Below are 21,253 nucleotides of genomic sequence, written 5' to 3'. Positions count from 1 at the left end.
ATTTTACTGCTTTTTATCAAAAACATCATGCTCCTATTTAGTTTATGACCAATTTGTGCAATTTGTGCAACACTGTCAGTGGTCATTTGCCTACAAAGGAAATTATTAAAACCAAGTTAAGACCTTTAATAGCTGGCCCAGAACACAGAAACTCCAAAGAATATTTTATCTCTCCAGACATATGACTTGATCTTGCAGTCAGCTGTTGTAATAGCTTAGATAGCAAATTCACTTTCTGTAAGTACATCATTAGCTATAATAACCCTCAAGATAAAGATTTACTGTAATTTGGTCCCAAACAGAACATGCAAATAAACATAAGTAGAGCTAGCAAAGAAAGTGTGTGTGGTGGCAGGGGTCCGGTCTTAATTAACAGGTAGTCAAATCATTAATAGTAAAGGGTGTCATATTTAAATGAACTTTTATTGATGGAATGTCTTCCTGCAAAAAGTATTTCAGCAAGACAAAAATGCTGCTTTGGCAGATGCTGTATAATAGTTCTTTTAGCACACATTTTCAGGTACTTCAACCTAATAATTTTATCTTTCATTCGGATAAAGGATCCTGCTTTTTTATTGATCCTGGCTTCAGCAGTAACAAAAGCAAAGAAATGGTACCAAAATATGCAAAACAGAGGGAGGTTAGAACTGGACTTGTGCTCCTCCTTGGAGGAGCAGAGGTCCAGAGGTCCCATGGCACTTCATTGGTTTGCAGTGGGTAGATGTTCAGTCTCCTCTACAACAGTGGAATTGTGAATGGCTGATTCTTGTTCCATTTCATAGGGTACTTACAGCAGCCTTTTTTTCTACTTAGCATTTATGCTCTGAATACTTCAGTTTAGTTTTCTACTTTTTTTGTGTTATTGACACTGAAGGCAATGTGCATGATAATCCACTTACACTTGAATTTTCTGATGACAGACTATGGAACACCTAGTACAGTCTCAGTCTTGACTGACAGTAAGTTCTACAATAACATCAATTATAATAAAAGGCCTGATTGGGGAGCTCCCCAATTACTTCCCTTTACTGCATGGTAGTGAAGGATAGAGTGTAACTCACAGAGAAGCTGAAGTTAATTTTCCCTTACTGTTAGTGAAAATTGCAACAATCTAGTACCCATTTTGCTGTTAAAAGTGTGTTTTATCATTGCAACTTCTAGTTCTTGCTAAACATTTCTACTGTATATTCAGAAATAAACCACCTTTAGACTTAAAACCAATGTTTTAGAGGATTGAAAGAGGTGCAATTTGAGAGACACAAAGGAATAGCCATAAGGCAGGGCATTTCTTGACTTGCACCAAAGGATAATTCTAGCACAGGAATGATTAATGCAATGCTTCACTTGCTGGGCTAATGATATCCTGCCTGGTCTGGAGACAGCATGAAATGGTATTGTCTGTATTCTATTTCACACTAAGGTCAGCCAGAATATAATTATATCAACGATATTTCCCTGTAGACTTCCAGCCTTTTATAGGATTGATGCTAAGGTTACTCAATAGTTTACCAAGCTTTAAATAGTCTTGTGTCTTCATTGTCCAAGTTCATTATGCATTACAGCCCTAAAGACAGTCTGTGCTCTGTGACTGCTGCAAATGCCAAGGTTCCAGTGACAACTGAGTGGAGAAAGAACATCCTGTTATTATGGTTTTGAATTGTGAAATTGATTTGGAGAGTTTTTGTATTTGTTTCTGTATGCTAATGCCGTATTTATTTTTTTTAAAAGCTTTTTAATTGCCTGTTTTGCTTTTAATGTATTTGCTGCATTTCAAGAATTAATGACAATGCCTTGGGACGTGTCTCCATGAAATATGTCAAATAGCATTACTGCTGTGCTAACTTTAATGGAAATTATTCTCTCTCAGGAGACCTTGTAGAAGGATATTGCCTTAGATACTGGCATCTGTATGCTGCAGAAACTACACCAAACAATGAAGGGTTGTGAGGGTTCTGGTTTGAAAGAACTGGGTTAGAAGAGCTCATGTTATTAGTATTCAAAATTCAGAGCGCTTCAGCAGTATATTGATAATACATCAGACTTGTCTAAAGCACAGACATTTTAGCCTGTATGTACACAAAGGTCAAACAAATAAGTACTGTTCTTTAGAATTATCGTCTGATCTTAGACCACAAGACGTGGTCTAAGAAACTCAGCAGCTTGATTCTGCCCCAAAAGTCGAATTACTATTCTGTTTTTTTCCACATCTTTGCCTGCTTTTACGCCCAATCCCCTGCCATACACTCCTTCTGCACATCTGGTGCTGGCTTTGGCACACTTCAGTCCTCTCTGAGAGCCAGTTTAATTTACTACAATGACAGAAAATAAACCCAGAAAGAAAAAAAAAAGAAGAAAAAAGCATGAACAACAAACAAAAACCCTTGGTGGTTTTGTGCTGGTTTTGAGTTAGAATGTCTCTCAGGAAGGCCTGGTGAGCAACAGACCCGCGGAGAAGGTAAAAACATACAGTCACAGAAGAAAGATGGGACCAAAGAGGTGAGAAGTGGGAAAGGAAGGAAGGTAACGGGAGAATCTTCTGCTTGCAGATGCAGCCAGCCACTGCATCTGCTCAAGTGTCAGCGAACCAACACCTTGCACAAATTCTTCTGGTTGCTGCTTATGCTAGACTATCAGATGTAAATCACTCTACTGCTCACTGCCTCCCAGGAATCTCCTGGACAGGACGGTGGCATACAAATGCGCTGTGTTATCTAGTGATCAGTTGCCCCATACAGGCCTAATTTAGGTTTTCATTTAAGTTGAATATTTATTTTTCATTTCTACCACTACTGATACTTGCCTCCCTGAGACCTTCCACCTTCAGGCTGATAAAAATTGCTTAGGTTCAGACCATCTGCCTTTGGAGATGACAGCAAACAAAGTATGGGTAATAAATATGAGTGAGATTTTCAGTGGTCTTTATCGTCAAGGGGTAGAAGCAAGCATAGGTCCACTTTGAGTCCTTCTAAAGCTAAAAATCTTGCCCAGAGAGCTCAGAGGGTTCAGGTCTTCCGCAAAAGCTCTTCTGAGAGCTCATCTGCCAGCTGTGTGCAAAAGCAGAGGTACTGTGTCTACAACAGATCTATAAGCTCTCACTTGCGTGTACATCAACAGAGGGCTCACACACATAAAAGAGGGGAATTTTATGAACCACAGGGGTTACGTCATAATTTGAGCACTTTATATAAGCTAACACAGGAAGAGTCACATGGAACAGGTTATGTTAAATACTAGAAAAAGGTTCTTCCCCCAGAGGGTGGCTGGGCACTGGAACAGGCTCCCTAGGGAAGCGGTCACAGCACCAAGCTGTCTGAGTTCAAAAGTATTTGAACAATAGTCTGGGGCACATGGTGGGACTCTTGGGGATGGTCCTGTGCAGGGGCAGGAGTTGGACTTGATGATCCTTGTGGGTTCCTTCCAACTCAGCATATTCTGTGATTCTGTTATTGCATTTGTTCTAACAGTGACACAAATCCACACACAATGTATAAAGAAGTGTCTCAGAGGTTAAACCACATGGAGGAATGCAGAGCCTGTTCTAAGCAATTAATCCTCAGAGCTGGACAAGGCCAATTTTTCTCAAGTATCCAATGACTTAAGTTTTTCTTGATTTTTTTTTCTTGCATTTTTCTACATTGTTTACTAGGAATTTAATTTCTACAGTTAAATAAATTAATGAGCAGCTTTATATGACTGCCTGAGACAGTATTCCACATTGATAATCCAGATCTCTTTTAACCTGAGGTCTTGGTGCTTTTTAAAATATCATCTCTTTCTTATTTCTCTGTAGAGTGAGCAGAATGTCCAACATCAGCCATTAGTGACCTTGCCCATGCTTTTATATTTCTGGTTCTTTCTCAGTCAGTGGTGTATGTGCATTATATATTCTAGAATTATTATTGTAACTAGTTGGAAAGCTAAAATGCTTGAAGCAGACCTTGAACAAAAATCTTTCATCAAAGTCTATCAGTCTCCGTCTGAAAATTTCCAAGTATCTTGAAATTAAAACCTTAAATATGTTTTTCAATAAGCAGAACAAAGATTCCTCTCCTATAAAGGAGAGTTAGGGAACAAAACGAAGGCAGGACTTCAAAGAAACAGATCTTATTAGGATGTCTTTTTGAACTACAACATTTTTAGGCCTATCTGAAATTCATTAAAATTTTTTCAGCTTACTTGAGAAGTCAGTAATTAACCCTAACTGCTACTGAGAAACTTTCTGGGACAAGCTTTTGTAGATACCTTTCAGACGGAAACAAAGTTCAACAAATAAAGCAAGGTTTTGCAAACTTTAATAGATGCAACAGGCTGTAGAATCAGAAATGACAGAGCATTGACTTCTGCCCTCCCCCATTCTTGACTGACTATGCATATAACCAATATCAGACTGCAATAGATGAAAACATATACCAGTAACAAGAAAGGGATGAAACAGTTGCAGAGATTCACCAGAGCTCCAGAGAAATTTAGAAGTGCTCATCATTTGTTATTTCTTTCACAAGAAGCTTATAAGCTCTTAAAACTGACATGATGGCCTTTCGCGAGTTATTCTGGCTTCTGTCTGTACTTGCAGCTCAGTTACAAGGAGCAGCACTGAAGTGCAAGGTCAGTGTGGCCATATTAATTATGTACTTTTTTATTTCCAGACATAAAATTCTCAGACAAATTCTTCCTATCCAGCCACGCAATTATTGTTATATACCAATTTTGGTCAGGATGAAAAAGGTTCATTTGGAGTTATTTAAATCAGAAATGCTTTTATCTGGTACTGGAGATCATACCACTAAACATCTCTGAATGAATCTTCATTTCTGGAGATCACAGTTGTTCCCAATTAGCCTGAAAAGACATCCCATTCTGTGCTCATTTGGTTGAAAGACCATCATAAGAGTGCTCAAAAGTATGGTGTTTCTAATACAGGCAGACGCTCTGTAGAACAATTAATAGCTAGGGAAAAACATTCAGGAAACAGCAATGTCCAGACATTTAGAACTTGCAAATGATTTTGAGATTTTTATAAATGATCAAAAAAAAAAAAAAAAAGAGTTTGGTCTTCTGAGGCAGTAATGAAGCCAGATGTACTGGTTGTGGCTGGAGTGGAGTTAACTTTCTTCAAAGTAGCTGGTATGGGGTTGTGTTTTGGATTTGTCCTGAACACAAGGTTGATAATACAGAGATGTTTTTGTTATTAATGCTTGCACAGAACAAAGGCCTTTTCTGCTTTTTGTCCCGCCACACTGGTGAGGAATTTGGGGATGCATGAGAAATAGGGAGGAGAAATGGCCAAGACAGGTGAACCCAACTGACCAAAGGCATATTCGATACCACATGACATCACAGTCATGTATATGAAGTGGAGAGAAGAAGGTGGAAGGGGAAGACATTTAGAGTGACGGGGTTTGTCATCCCAAGTTACCATTGTGTGTGATAGGGCCCTGCTCTTCTAGGAATGGCTCAATACCTGACTGACTATGGATAGCTGTGAAAGAATTCCTTGTTTCTCTTTGCTTGTGTGCACAGCTTTTGCTTTCCCTATTAAACTGTCTTTATGTCAGCCCACGAGCTTTCTAGCTTTTACCTTTCTGATTCTCTCCCTGGTCCCAGTGGTGCAGGGTGAGTGAGCAGCTGTGTGGGGCTGAGTTGCCAGCTGGGCTTAAACCACAGCACCAGGGCAGGGAAATACTTCCATGTAAAAACACATATCAGCCATGAGAAAGGTACCCCGAGAAAGGCTGGTGGTCAGTTTTGACTGAGGTGAATTACAAACTTGTTAAATGCTTGACAGACAGAGTAGAAAAGGTAAATTACCAATATAGTTGCTGCAAGGATTACCATATTTTACTCTACTGTTAAAATACAGTAATACAGAATAAGTAGGCTTGGACTTGTCATAGTTTTGTGACCTTTTCACAGTGCAACATTCCCTCAGACACTTTTCCATTCTTGAGCAGACACTGTTTAGGCTATATCTCCTCCTAACATATGTTCAAGCTCAACTGAAAACTGTGCAATTAGTTAATAAGGACTAACTACACAGATAAACCAAATCCAAACCTGTACATACTGCCATACTCTCCACCATCTGCATCAGTGCCATTCATAAAGCTCCATTTCTTTTCCGTGTCCTCTTTGCACACACAGATAAGGCTGGGCACTGTTTTGTCCTCTATTTTTGTTAAAGCAAAGTAGTGTAAGAGGGAAATTGTGCATGGGTGTTAGGGGAATTCCCTGATGAAGCCAGTATGCCTCACTTCCAGTAAATGCAAAGCTGAAAATGCCTGATACAGGGAAAACATATTCCAGAATAAACAGAAGATAGCCTTCGCAACTACAAAGTTGAGCTGACCTTTGTTAGCAATTCATTTGTACTTAGGGAAGGTTCTCAGCCAGTGAAAATAATAAAATGCAACAGTGATTTTGATGAAGAAATGTGAACTTACTTTACTCGGGGAATAAGCCTTTATCTTAAGTAAATATAGAACTTGCATTTGTCTGTTCCACTGCAAAGCCTTTTTTTCTTACAGTTTGTGTCTCATATCAAAATATTAAAGGTAAACCCCACAACTCCATAGAGGGTAAAGAGACCTATGCAAGTGTCAGGTTTTCCTCCTTTAAAGTGAGCTTACGTTATTATTTCTAGAGAAGAGACAAAGTGACCAGGGAAAGCAGTCATGTGCAGTAGTCCTAGAGCAAGAAAAATGTAAATTCTTTAGGACTCCTAAAGCAAGATATGAGATAAAGTAAACAAATATATAAGCAACTAACATAGTAGGCTTATTTTACTGGTTTGCAGATTAAACATGAGTGTCTCAGTTTTCTTCAATGCTTTCTTCTTTGACCTTCCACTTTACTGCAGACACATGGGATGTCTTCCTGAATGTTAGATCTAAAGTAAAACTTGAAACTTACTAACAGTAAATGTAAGTGAGAAATAAATGCATATTTCTGAAAGAAAATCAGACACCTTATATTTAGCTAATGCACATTTTATGCACAGCTTTGCATTTATTCACACACTTGGATACTTCTAATTGCAACATACCTGAAAAGTTTGAAAATGTACTGTACCAGGTACAGTACATCCGTGATTTTAACACTAACAGGTGCCAAACCTGGATGGATCTTGTAAAACTGAATTACCTGCCTACCTTTGGAGACAGAAGGCAGTGTAATAAGGCATGCATGTGCATTTTCCCAACATTTCCAGGAGAAGAACATCAGGTCATGTCCTAAGGAATGGCTGGTGATAAGTAAAATCATTCACATTTAGTAAAATCATACTTTTACTAAAGATAAAGTAATTCACATATGCACTTGAAGCACAGCTGAATAACACAAGGGAATGCAGTGCCAGAGACATAACTAGGCAAGCAATTCCGCATAAAAAGTGAGAAAATTTAGATGGTAAGATAGCCAACTGTTTGAATATAACTTTAAATTCAAGTTGGCTTCCTTTCCTGAGCTTCTCATATAGACTTTTCCTTCAACATTTCTGAAGGAAGGAGTTGGATTTTTCCCAACCAGCTGATATTGTATTTCTTTTCCAAAGATATTACCCGTGTATCAGTCATACAGAACATTTGGAAGTACAGAAGAACTGATATTGAAAGTTTAGACACTCGGCTTCCAACTTAGCAGATTTCATCCACAATGCTTGGGCTTAGATATAGGCTATGTCTCGCTGTAAATCAGACAAGATTTTGATAATTTTTATGAAAAAAGAAAGGAAAGAAAACATTTCTAGTACAGCTAAGTGCATACCATCGATGTGTATCTGTCTACACAGAGAGATACAAACATATATACATACAGGAGTAGGTGACATTTCCTTTTCACTTGTTCAATAATAAATCTTTGAGGTCGAATGTACTTTAGAATAACTCTGAAAATGCAAGTCAGAGACTTACCTCATTCTAAGGAAGGACGGATGTTTGAAATGCAGGCCTATCAGTGGGCTTGTAAGAAAGGGGCCATAGCATTTATTTGGCCAGCCATCATAACAGGAAAAGCAAAAACAATTTGAAGGCACAATTTGTGAAGATCTGACCTTTTCTTTCCAAGTACAAAATTGGTCAAACGCATTTTTCTGAGAAACTAACAGTCATAGAGATAAGAGATAGTTATGTCTCTATACTTAGAGGGTTCTTATAAAATCATAGCATGACAAGAGTATGGATGGAAGGAATCTCAGAAGGTCATCCACACTATTTGCCTTCCCACTACAATATCCACCACACCTAAGTAATTTTAGGCAAACATTTGCCCAGTCTTTTCTCAGAAACTCCAAAACCACCTGAAGGAAAACGAAATCCCGTGCTTTGCAATGTGTACTGGTACAAAAATTTTCCTCACAACTCACTAGAATATTTTCTACTGCAATGTAATGTCTAGAAGCTGGGCCTTTCCACCTGGAATGTGATGCAGACTAAAAACCACACAGTGGTCGCTCAAATGTTTTTTGTACCTCTCCAGTTCTAGCTGTTTCTGTGTACATTTGCACATGAATAATGCAACAAAGGTTTAAGACAACAGTATCAAGCAAAAAGAGATTAATATACATTGTTTTTTATCAAAATAATACTGACAAGACAAGAATATTTTGTGGTTACATAACTGAGAAGAAAATGGTTGTCACCTTATAAAGGAACTTTCTCCCACACACCCGGTCTGGTGCTCAGCCCAAAGGCCCATGCAACCTCCTCTGGGAGCTTGAGGCCAGGCAGTGAAACCCCCTCTAAGAATTGTGCTTTGGTGCATCAATGCACTACAGACCTGTAATGTATGTAAGCACATTAAAAGCTTAATGTATCTAAGCTACATTAAAAAAGCAAATAAAAAAAAAATCAAACCGAAAGCAAAATGAGCCAACTAACCAAAAACTAGGGAAAATTTAAAATTCTGAATTATGCTGTTGCACTGTGGTACGCACTGGGTGTGTCCGAGGTTTGTAGCTACCTCTGCTGTACAGAGGTATGCTCTTCCTGTTCCCCTAGCTAGATGGAACAACCATCAGACTTCAGTAGTGTTTCTACTGGGGAGTACCAGGATCTCCCTGCAACTATCCATCCTACTTGTAAGCCCCCTTTAGGTAATGGAAGGCTGCTATAAAGTAATAATAAAAAAATATTGGTTTCATATTTGTTTTAATTCCTTCTACTGTATTTTAACAAGCAATTTCAGAAGTTAGTGATGACTATTTATTTTTTCTATCCATTTTTATCTTAAACAAATAGAAAGACTTTTCTATTATGCTCATTAGCTTCTTAGCAGGATATAGCAGCCTTTTTCATAAGCATAGTTTTTTGCTCATATTTTCTGTTATTGTCATAGAAATGTAAGAACTGATGAGATTATATTGTTTTCAGTTTATTAAGATAATGTACTGTTACTGTTTAGAGAGTTTTTACCAAGTTGTTCAGACAAAAAGTTTTACTTGAACTATACTGTCATCTTGTGGCGACCAATGTTTCTGTTCCAAATTCACATACGAAAGTTTTCAAACTAAAGTATCTGGACATTATACAAATAACGTTATGTTTCTTGTGCCTGCTTGGCAACAAATAATCAGCGTAGTCTCTTCCCCACTAATTCCAACCGATATATCTACCTCTGTAAACCAAGATGATACCCAGAAACAAAGGCATCCAAACCGACCCTGATGAAAATGATGCCCTTGAATTCCTCAGTTCTAGTGCTGCATTCCTGAGATGTTACCCATGTCAAAGTATCCAATATCCAAGAGGATACTGACCTAAGAGATCACATTAAGAGATAAAAACTTCAGCTTGCCTGCACCACTGAACATAATTGGTATTAAGTGCTGACTAGCTTCAAGCTTACATGTGTGAAGCTTGCATTTTCACTCTTCCCATCCCTTTAAGTCATCCCTGCTTGTGCAAAGGATGCTATACGTGTACAAATGAGTGATGCCATATAATGACATTAGATGGAACTTGCTTTGATACTGGTTGTGCATTTGCTACACACTAATCCTTTCAGCAGTGCTCAAGTTCCATAGAACCAGTACTACTACTCTGCTTTTTTTGAAGCAAATCTCACCATGGTCACATCAGGGCCTGTCTGGCTGAACTGCACTCCAGTGACGGCATGATGTAGTAGCATAACTTTAAACCTGAGCAAAACAAATGCCACTGAGGTTATTTGGTGCTCATACACACCTTCCTCTTTAATGTCTAGCCAGCCCTGGCTTTCGTTTCCCTGCCCCTGAGCTAGACTCATCTCTAAGGCTTATCTTTAAGGGCATACCTATTTTTTACTTCAGTTTTTTAATCCCACCCAGATCAGACAGGCTGCAGAACATGGTACACAGTATTCAATAAATCCTAATCTAGATGATTAATAGGATCATTGTTTGCTGGCATGACAAAGGGTTTCTCCCACCAACAAATCTTGCTGGACCAAACTCCTTGTGCAGAAGCTGAGATGGGGTACCGGCTGCAGTGACAGACTACTGTTTCCTACATAAAAAAGACAGTTCTGACGTCCAGACATGTCGCCTTCTAAATGTTGGACTAATTCCTATGCAACAAAGAAGCAGTGTGAATTAGTCAGTGCTAAATTTAGACTTCAGCAGCTGCCAGTACATAAGCCTGGGGGTTCTGAGCAGGCAGGAGTTCACTATGGGTAATGTATTAAGAGATATTTGCAGGGACTAAGAGCTTCTGAATGATACTGGGTTGGCCACAGCTCTGCCCATTCTCTACCCTAAAAGTATTCAGTCTTCCTGAATACTAAAGACAACTATATGATGGTACCAAAAATCTTTTTTTCCAAACAGATTTGAAGACATGTAAATGCAGAAGATCATTTTTATCCTACAAAGGACAAGAATAATTCCTCTAGCAGCATATTCTTGCAGGCAGCCAAATCAGCAGACTTCCTTTGGAGGCTGTTGCCATGGCATCTGTCCAATGTTCACGGTATCTTCCAGATCTTTGAGATCTAGTGAGAAAGAAAGAAGAAAGGAGGTACTAGTTAAAAGCCATACAGCAAAGCTGCTCGAGAAATATGACTCCAGTTCAGCCTGTGGGATATATTCATACTGTTTAAGTGGGATTTTTTTTTCTGAATGGCATTTCATTCATAGGACACTGAGGTTTCTCTTTTGATTTTTGGCAAGGAAGACAGAAATACTATAAAAATACTTGAGTCTAGTCATGGCAAAATTATTTTACCTAACTTCAGCCATCTATGTGCCTAGCCTACAGGGGCTGTCTAGGCCTCTCTCAGAATTCATGGAAGAAGGGTTCCTCATAAGATTAATTTTTTTCTCTCTACTTTAGACACCTAATGTAAGATGGGATGATTTACCATTTGGTACCACTCTCTCTTCTTTAACTATTGCAGGACTCAGTTCTACTGCCAACCAAAATGAAAGAGCTGAGTGAACAGCCTGGACCACATCTTTCTGTGTCTGGAAGCAGTGCTGCTGAAGGCAGAATGGCTTTTTTCCTTATCCCTCAGCCTTAGCAGAGGTCAAAAGCTAAGCACATAAATTAGCACCAAAGGAATTCAGCAAGAGGCCATGCTCAGAAACAAGTGAGGATAAATTAACCTTGAGACAACCATACATGGTTTGTCCTTCAGTGAAAATGTAGCAGTCAGACACAGCTTTACTGCCTTGGGCACTGTGCCAGGGGATGACTCTTTTTCTTCTAGACAAAGAGCTCATGTTATAGGGGTTCAGCTCATTCATTGTCAGAGGTTTCCTCACAGTTTCTTGGCTTTTGGCAGGCCCAGACAGCCACACTTTGGAAAAACTGTTAGTAAATCAGGAGTGAGATCTAACCTGACAGATAAAGACATACTTTCATCAAGTACTGTAAGACAAGTTACATAATCCTACAATCAAAGATAAATAAATTCACTTTACCATCAATTTCTGGTTTTGTTTGGGATGACAAGATAATGATCTGGTAATAAGATGCCCACAAATTTCTTCAGTTTCTCTCTGTACATGTTATTTCCCGCAAATGAATGCTTCTAAGATAAAATTGCACACAGCTTGTTAGCCTACTGAAGATGCATAGCAGGCAGGTATGTGAGAATTTAAATGGAGCACCTAAACAAAAGCTGGTTTTCACAGAATCACAGGATATTCTGAGTTGGAAAGGACTCACAGTGATCATCAAAGTCCAACTCCTGGCCCTGCAAAGGACCATTCCCAAGAATCTAATGAACAAGAAAGCTGTATGAAAATACTAAGTAATTCGGGTCTGCTGTCATAAAAATGTAGATTGGATTTAATAGCAAAACGTAGGAGGTTTTGCTAGCACCATGTGCCTGAAAGCATTGTCCAAAAGTTTCTTGGACTCTGGACAGCTGGGTGCTGTGACTCCTTCCCTTTTTTGTGCTCCTGATGACCATTGCGATGCTTTCAACTGCAGGTAGACTGTGTCTTGCCGTGGGGGGGTCTGGGGAGGACAGGGACAAGCAGAGGGCCTATTTTTCAAGGCAACTCACTTTGGACGTATTTATTACAGCCAGGAGTACCCTGTCCCTGAATTTCATTAGACCTCACCGCTCTCTATAACTAGCCGACAGGAGGCTGTAGTGAGGGGGGGGCTCTGTCTCTTCTGCCGTGCCTGCAGCGAGGGGACAAGAGGCAATGGCCTCAAGCTGAGGCACGAGAGATTCAGATTAGACGTTAGAAAAAAATTTTTCACTGTCCGGGGGGGTCAGGCACAGGAATAGGCTGCCCAGGAAGACAGTGGAGCCCCTCCCCACGTTTAAGCGGCACCCGGACGCGGCGCTGCGCAATGTGGTTCAGCGATTCGAGGGTTACAGCGGAGGCACCGCCCCCGGAATAGGCTGCCGTGGCGGAAGCGGGGCGGGGCTCGGCCTTTTCGGTGCTGCCGGCCGGGCAAGATGGTGAGCGGGGGTAGCGGGCTCGGGGCATCCGCCGCCATCCGCGCCGCGCCGGCCCGGGCCGGGGGCACCGCGGCGCTCGGCCGGGTGGCGGGGCCGGGGCCAGGGGGCTGGCGGCGGGCGCGGCTGCTGCGCGGGGCGGGAGGCCGTGGTGCGGGGCCCGAGGCTCTCAGGGACCCTTTCTCCATACGCGTTGGTGCCGTGGCCGGGGAAGCCGCGCGGCAGCGGTGGGAGGGTGGTCGGCAGAGGGCGTTTTGCTGTTTGTCGGTGAGGGGAGGGGGGAGCCCAGGTAACCGCGCCATGGCTCCGCTTCACTGCAGCACAGGGGCGGGGACGCAAAGGAATGGCGGCGAAAGGCGTAAGGAACACGGTTCCTGAAAATGGAGGCAACCTGTAGGCGAAACTGAGCTGTGGTTCGGAAGTTAAGCGTGCCTCTGAGCTGTTAATATAACTTGGTCGGTTTTCGCATGTTTTTTTAAGGCTTGTTCTTTTAGTTTTCGTGACCTGGAAGTATTAGTGATGTTTCCAACGTGCCGTGTCTTGAAATGCTTTTCAGACGAAGGGAACATCGTCATTTGGTAAGCGGCGAAATAAGACGCACACCTTGTGTCGCCGATGTGGGTCCAAGGCGTACCATCTGCAAAAATCAACTTGTGGGAAATGTGGTTACCCTGCCAAGCGTAAGAGAAAGTGTAAGTAACAAACTTTTACCTGTCTTCAGGTTTAAAAAACACTTGTTTCTTTGTCTCCTTCAGTAGTCTGACTTTTTTTTCCAGCCAAGGAGGGATATTGTGACACTTTGCAGTGTTTGGAGCTTTTTCCAAATTAATGGTGACTTAACCATGTTCTAGATAATGTGTAGTATTGCTGCATAGAAACTGACTTGAATTATAATTTTTTTGTTAGCTTGAATGAATGTGTCATTAAAATTTAATGTGCAGCTTAATTATTTGGTGCAGATGAATAATAGTAACTTACATGTTTTAGATAACTGGAGTGCAAAGGCTAAAAGACGAAACACCACTGGTACAGGCCGCATGAGGCACCTGAAAAAGGTCTACCGTCGATTCAGGTATGACGTTTTATTACACAGTAGCATGGTGTGAAATCCTGCGTGGACATCACTTGATTATAAAATTTTTCATTCAAAGTTAACATTTCGATTTATTTTTTCTTAGTATCACTTAATGTGGTATGGTCTTCTTAAATATATCATGAAATGATGCTTCATATCCCTCAGTCTTTGGTAAGACAAGGGGGTGTATAAAGTTCTGATGTTTCTGTAAAGTGAATATAGCACAGAACACGGAGGTGGTTGTAATAAAAGAGACAAATCTTGAAATCATTCCAGTCCCCACTTGCCCACAAAAAAAATTCAGGACAGGAATAACTTCGGGAACCTCTCTTTATTTAGAGTTCAGTTAGCAGTAAGTGGTGTTACATCAGATTCTGAGTTACGGGTTTCTAAAACTTGTTACAAAGCTTTCAAGTAAGGAGGTAGTGGTGGGAGTTTTATACTGTTGTTAAGAATTTCTTTTGTATGACCACCGTGTTCTAAAATTGAACTCTGCCTTCTGGTCTAATGAACAAGAAGGCTGTATGAAAAATACTAAGTAATTCAGGACTGTTGTCATAAAATGTAGATTGGATTTAATAGCAAAATGTAGGAGATTTTAAGTCTCAGTTTGGGGTGGCGTTGAATGGTCAGTTCATTTCTTTTGGTTAGCACAGTCTTTCCCAGTAGCAGCCATAAAATACTTTCCACTATGCAACTGTAGCTTGCTTTCTGCTGAGTGTTGCTGAAGTAGAAATGTCATATCCAAAAGCAGGTTCAGGGCTGACGAGTGTCTGGTTGGAGGCATAGAGGACTTCTGTAAGAAACAGACTTGTGATTCACAAACATGACATCTTTGGCTGGATTTCTTGGTAGGAGCATGAAGTAAGGTGTGCCTTCAGCAGGTGTGCTCTACCTGGTGCAGTCTTACAGCGTTCACTCAGTTAATGACATCTTCCTGTTTAAAGAAGTCAAATTTACTTAAGCAGAAGAGAGTGAAAACCATGCTGCTTATTCAAGGCAATTGTTAATAAGATGTTTCTTTTAACAAATGCCTGTATGAATTCTGTACTGAGATTAGCTGAAAAAATGTAATGAGTTTGATCTAAAGCACCACTGTCAGAAAATAACCTGGGGCAGGCATCAACTTTTCAAAAAGTGGTAACTATATTTCTACTTACAGGAATGGATTCCGTGAGGGAACCACACCGAAGCCCAAGAGAGCAGCTGTTGCAGCCTCCAGTTCATCATAAAGACTCATGTATTTGTTAAAATAAATGATCTTATCCAGAAAATATTGTCACCTTTTTTTACATACTTTACCGAAATGCAGAATTCCTGATACTACATAAACACCTACCAACACAAATTCTTAAATGATTGATTTCAAAGAACCCTTTAATTGACTTTTCATTTGATAGCACCTCTGTCTTAAAAAGGACTGTTACCTTTGCACCGAACTGAAAAAAGAGGCTTGTCTGTATTACTGAAAAGAGCTCCCCTGCCAGAGAAATGGGGTATTGGCACTATGGACTTGCCTTGTGTGCCTCTGAATCTCATTGTGTCCTAGCATGGAGAGTCAGAATTTTGTCTTAAAGATAACAGCTGTAATAATAACTTTATGTGATGTTCTTGGAGGCATTAGTGAAAGAGGGGGTTTCAGTCCTGCCCGTTTTTCACTGCTCTGTGGCATAGAAAGGCTCACAAAGGTACTGCTTGTTGTGTGGGTCATGGTTTCTTGGGAAAAAAACCCTCCCGGGTCTGGAGCACAAATACTGCCAGATACAGAGGGGTTGGAGATCTGCTGTAGGTGGGACAGGAGTTGCCCAAATGGCCTGGAGAGGTTGGTGTGGAAAGATGACTCACAAAATGACCTGAATTAACCATGCTGGGTGTAAATAATTAAAAAAAAAAAAGATAATTCATATGGTAGAAAAGTCACTGGGAGTTACATGAAAATTACATATTGATGCCTGATACATTTGTACCCTATGTGGTGTGTTGCTGGCTTTCAAACTCTGCTTTAAGAGGGTGATCATAAGATGCTGTTCATAAGATGCTGCTAGGAAAGTTTGGGGAATTACAGTAATCACTGCAAGGATTTAGAGGATTTTCATATGTCTTGCAGAGACAATACTAGATACTCAAGAACTTGAGATGCTTTAAGACACTGAGGCTGTTTTACTGCAATTCTTTTGGTTTTGTCATGAACTCTCACAAGCAGCATACTGCTTTGTCATTACTGAATGATCAGCAGTTAATGTCTCACCTTGTGCAAATCACAGAAGAAATTTTCAGCCAGGTGTGAAATTAGGGTGTCCCTGACTGCTCTTTCTTAATTTTTTAAATTAAGTAAGAGTCAGTGCTTCATGCTTGAGTGTACTGACTTCGGCTATTTCTAAAAAAAAAAAGTGTTCCCCCTGCTGTTCTCTAGCATGTAGCAAACATACTGCACTCACTGGTTTCAACTGTTTTGTCTGAGAGAGGTTGGAATGTAAGTGGTGGTGATGCTGTTAAAATACACTGAGCACACTATATGTCTGTGTATTCCCAAGGCTAAGGAGTGCCTCTGAAATGTGTTTTTTGGTGGTGTGTGAGAAACACTTAAATGTAGGAGGAAGTAATCATAAGTGTGTCTTTGAGAGCAACCTCTAGAACAACCTCAAGAAAATCTTAAAGAAGCCATCGAGATTCTAAGGGAGGGCTAATTGAGCGATAGTACAGTTGGACAGTGCTATGGCAGGAACTGTGATTATGGGTGGGAGTGAAAGCCTTTGCAAAGTTCCGTGATCTTTGTGTAGTCTGGGATTTTGTTCTGACTGCCCTGTTTGACCTGCAAACATGATAAAACCCAGCAAGGGCAAGTGCTTAACTATGTTTGCTGCTAACTGTTAGCTTCTCATCATGAATTCTACTCCTGGAAAATGAACATTTGTATAATACGCAACATACCATGGTAACTGATTCAAACTTGCAAAGACTTGCAGTAATTGAAAACCTTCATTTCAGAGGGCATTTCACTTACAGCAAGAATGAATTCTATGTACAAGAAATTTGACAGCCGCTGCATTTTCAATTGTTTTAGAATTCTTGGAGAGGGGCAGGAAATAAGTTTTTTGGGGTTTCTGTTAGTCCTGTTCAGAAGAGATTATGAAACTTACGTGTCACATCAGCTATCGTTAGACTATACTGGAAACAAATTCTGAAGCATTCCAGTGTTTTTCTTACGTGTTGAAAGCTAGGCTACTTTGGTGGTTGCTCAGTATATAATATTTTGTTGAGATCTTGTTACTAGGATTTTAACTGAAGCATTATCAGTTAGAATGGAACCTCTGCATAATGTTCACTGGCAGTTTAGATCAGCCCCTTTATGTATATCATGGCTAGGCTTCCCGAACGAAGATTTGGGAAGGACTCTACCCACATTTGCTACAAGCGTGCTGGTGGCTAATGCGAGGCCAGTGCAAGATAGACAAGTCCAGTGTTGCAAAAGGCACAGCAGAAAGACTCCTTAGGTGGTATCGGCAAGACACGATTCTTTCTGCATTGTCTTTTGTCCTCGAGAGAGATCCTGCGTGTGCTCTCAAACAGAAGCAGTAGCATTATAGATGGCGTGTCTTCAGGCCTCCCGACTGGAGGCCAGAGTAGACCAGTTATGGTGATCAGTATGGCCAAGGCTGAGATGTTGTTTCAGGGAGTCCTTGTATCTTCTCTTTGGGGCTCCTCTCATGCGGCAGCCAGTGGCAAGTTCACCATAAAGCAAGATCTTAGGGAGGCGGTGGTCCTTCATCCTGGAGATGTGTCCTGCCCAACGCAGCTGATTTCTCAGCAACATGGCCCCAATACTTGTAACTGCTGCCTGTTCTAGAACAGATGTATTGGTCACATAATCTTACCAGCGGATGTTTAGGATTGTGAGGAGACAGCGTTGATGGAAGCGTTCTAGGAGATGCAGGTGGTGGCGGTAGATGACCCATGATTCGGAACCATATAAAAGAGTAGACAGCACTATGGCTCTGTAAACACTGATCTTTGTACTTTTCTTCAGCTGTTTATTTCGCCAAACTCTTTTATGGAGTCCAAAAGCACTATATACCTTTGCTAACCTGTTGTCTATCTCTCCGTCAATCTTACCATCCGAGGAGATGAGGCTACCTCAGCAGTAATTAAACTGTTGGACTGATCTGAGCTCTGATTGGCCAGTGGTGATGTGGGGATGAAGGAAGACTTCCTGAGGTGCAGGTTGATAGAAGACTTCTGTCTTCTTTAAGCTGACTTCCAGCCCAAAGAGCTCAGCAGCCTCAGCAAAGCAGGATGTTAAACACTGCAGAGCTGCTTCTGTGTGGGCGACAAGGGCAGCGTCAGCATAAAGCAGCTCCTGGACAAGATGATTTAAGGTCTTAGTGTGGGCCTTCAGTCGCCTTAGGTTAAATAGGCTTCCATCAGTACAATATTGAATGTAGATACCATCTTCTTCATCGAGGTCTGCCATGGCCCTTTGGAGCATAATGCTGAAGAAGATTGTGTATAGGGTTGGTGCGAGAACGCAGCCTTGTTTCACACCATTCTTTATTAGAAAGGGCTCAGAAAGTGCACTGCCATATCTGACTTGGCCGTGCTGATCCTCATGAAGTGAGATGATAATTTTAAGGAACTTGGGGGGACAACCTAAACATTCCCAAATCTGCCACAGACCTTTTCTGCTCACAGTATCAAAAGCCTTGGTGAGATCAACAAAGGTTACATAGAGTCCTTTGTTCTGTTCCCTACACTTCTCTTGCAGTTGTCTGAGAACAAACACCATGTCTGTGGTACTCCTGTTGGTTCTGAAACCACATTGGCTTTCAGGTAGGATTCCTTCTGCTATAGCGGGTATTAGTCTGTTCAAGAGTATTCTTGCCAGGATTTTACCAGCAATGGAGAGCAGAGTAATACCACGGTAATTTGAACAGTCTGATTTAACTCCTTTCTTCTTATACAAGGTGATGATGACTGCATCACGAAGGTCTGATGGTAGTTCACCGAGTTCCCAACAGCGCACCACAAACCCGTGAAATTTAGCATGGAGTGCTTGGCCCCCGTGTTTCCAGACTTCAGGTGGAATTCCATCAACCCCAGCTGCCTTGCCAGTTTTCACCTGCTGTATGGCCTTAAGAGTTTCTCCCATAGTAGGGGCAGTATCCAATTAATTCTTCACCGGTTGTTGTGTGATAGACTGAATTGCTGAGTCTCGAACTACACGGCTAGTGCTGAAAAGAGTCTGAAAGTGTTCAGACCATTGGTTCAGAATGGAGTTTTCATCTGTGAGAAGCGTTTGACCATCTGCACCGAGTAGAGGGCTTTGGACCTGATATGTAGGCCTGTACGCTGTTTTCGGGGCCTCAGAGAATCCTCTGTAATCACCCGTATCTGACATAATTGAATTTTTCCAGCTAGATTGATTGTTCTGGATGTCATGAAGCTTCTGCTGGAGCTTGCTGCATGCAAGACGAAAGGCTGCTTTTCTTACATGACAGGATGGCTGAGCAAGATGTGCTGGGTGAGCAGTCCTCTTCTTCCTCAACAATTCCTGGATCTCTTGATTGTTTTCATCAAACCAGTCCTTGTTCTTCTTGAAGGAGAACCTTAAGGACTCTTCAGGGGACTGCAGGATGCTATTTTTAATATGTTGCCTAAGTGTTTCAGGAGAGGGATCTATGGGATGATCTTCGAGCCTAGTTTGAAGGTTTGCCTGAAAACTGTCTCTCACTGTGGCTGACTGAAGATTGTTAACTTGGAGTCTCCTCCTTGGAATACCACCCCTTTTAGGTTTGAACTTAAGGTTGAAGTTAAGTTTACAGTGCACAAGCTGATGGTCTGTTTGGCATTCTGCACTAGGCATCATGTGGGTATGATGAACATCTCTCTGTCGCACCAAGACATAATCAGTGAGGTGCCAATGCTTGGATCTAGGATGCATACAGGTTGTCTTCAGACTATTTTTCTGCTGAAAGACAGTGTTGGTGATGGTGAGCTGTTGCTCTGCACAAAACGCTAGCAGAACGTGAACATTATCATTGCAGTTTCCAACACCATGCTTGCCTAATATTCCTTTCCAGGCTTCAAAGTTCTTTCCTACTCGGGCATTGAAATCACCAAGGATAATGTGATTATCATGTGATTATCTTATCACATGCGGGAACCTTTTGGGTAAGGTGGCGCAGGTCGGTATAAAATTTATTTTTTTCGGCAGGGTCAGCTTGGAGAGTTGGGGCATATATACTAAAGAGGACAACACGTTGCTTGTTGTGCAGTGGGAGGCGTAGGGAGATAATGCGATCAGAATGACCTATTGGCAGATTTTCGAGTTTAGGGACAATAGAGTTTTTAATCGTGAAGCCAACTCCTGAGAGATGCCTTTCGGTTCTGGGTTTACGTGACCGAAAGAGTGTGTAACCGGCACCGTGTTCTCTAGGGCTGCCTTCCTTGTGGAGACGAACTTCACTGAGAGCAGCAATGTCGATGTTGAGACGTGACAGTTCACAGGCAATTAGGGCAGAATGACGCTCAGGACGTCCACTGTCTGCAGTATCAAGCATGGTTCTGATGTTCCAGCATGCTAGTGTCAATTTGGATACACCTTTGAAGGCAGATGTATGCCTTTGTCTCTTAGTCTTTGTTTGACCACAATTAGAAGATGCCCACTGGGAACCCCAGCACAGGCAAGATGTGGTTCTGCTGGACCATTTCCTGATAAGGGCCACAAAAAAGATCAGAGAGGTGGAACAACACTTCTCTGAGCGCAGGCTGAGAGAGTTGGGGTTGTTCAGCCTGGAGAAGAGAAGGCTTCAGGGAGACATTATAGCGGCCTTTCAATACTTGGAAAAGGCTTATCAGAAAGATAGGGACAGGACTGTTTCAGTAGGGCCTGCAGCAATAGAACAAAGGGTAATGGTTTTAAAGCAGAGGAGGTAGATTCAGGCTACATATAAGGAAGATTTTTTTTTTACTATGAGGGTTCTGAGACACTGGAACAGGTTGCCCAGAGAAGCTGTGGATGTTCCAGGCCAGGTTGGATGGGGCTCTGAGCAACCCTGTCTAGTTGAAGATTGCTGATTGCAGGGGAGTTGGACTAGAGGACCTTTACAGGTTCCTTCCAACTCAAATCATTCTGTGATTCTGATATTTGCATTGTCCTCAACCTGAAAGCTAGAAACAGCAGAAGAGATACAGGCCTGAATCTGGGCAAAACATATGCTTTCAGGGGAGCAAAGGCAACATGGAAATAGTACCTTGTGCTTGTGGAAGAACCGTCCTGCATATTCAGTGGTA

At 41.4% G+C, this 21,253-nt stretch overlaps 1 protein-coding gene across 1 annotated transcript; it reads left to right on the top strand.

Moving 5' to 3' along the window:
- The first annotated feature begins 12,771 nt into the window (after positions 1-12,771).
- On the top strand, positions 12,772-15,237 carry RPL37 (ribosomal protein L37). The gene is made up of 4 exons (XM_051768247.1): positions 12,772-12,891; positions 13,445-13,580; positions 13,876-13,960; positions 15,126-15,237. The coding sequence occupies exons 1-4, from the start codon at positions 12,889-12,891 to the stop codon at positions 15,193-15,195; spliced, it is 294 nt and encodes a 97-aa protein (XP_051624207.1). The 5' UTR covers positions 12,772-12,888; the 3' UTR covers positions 15,196-15,237.
- Positions 15,238-21,253: the final 6,016 nt, after the last annotated feature.

Source organism: Manacus candei, unplaced genomic scaffold, assembly GCF_025592945.1.
Source record: "Manacus candei isolate 608988 ecotype Guabito, Panama unplaced genomic scaffold, ASM2559294v1 h1tg000093l, whole genome shotgun sequence".
In the NCBI taxonomy this organism is placed as follows: domain Eukaryota; kingdom Metazoa; phylum Chordata; class Aves; order Passeriformes; family Pipridae; genus Manacus; species Manacus candei.
The sequence above is the reverse complement of the archived record's forward strand: the minus strand, read 5'-3'. Positions and strand labels throughout refer to the sequence as shown.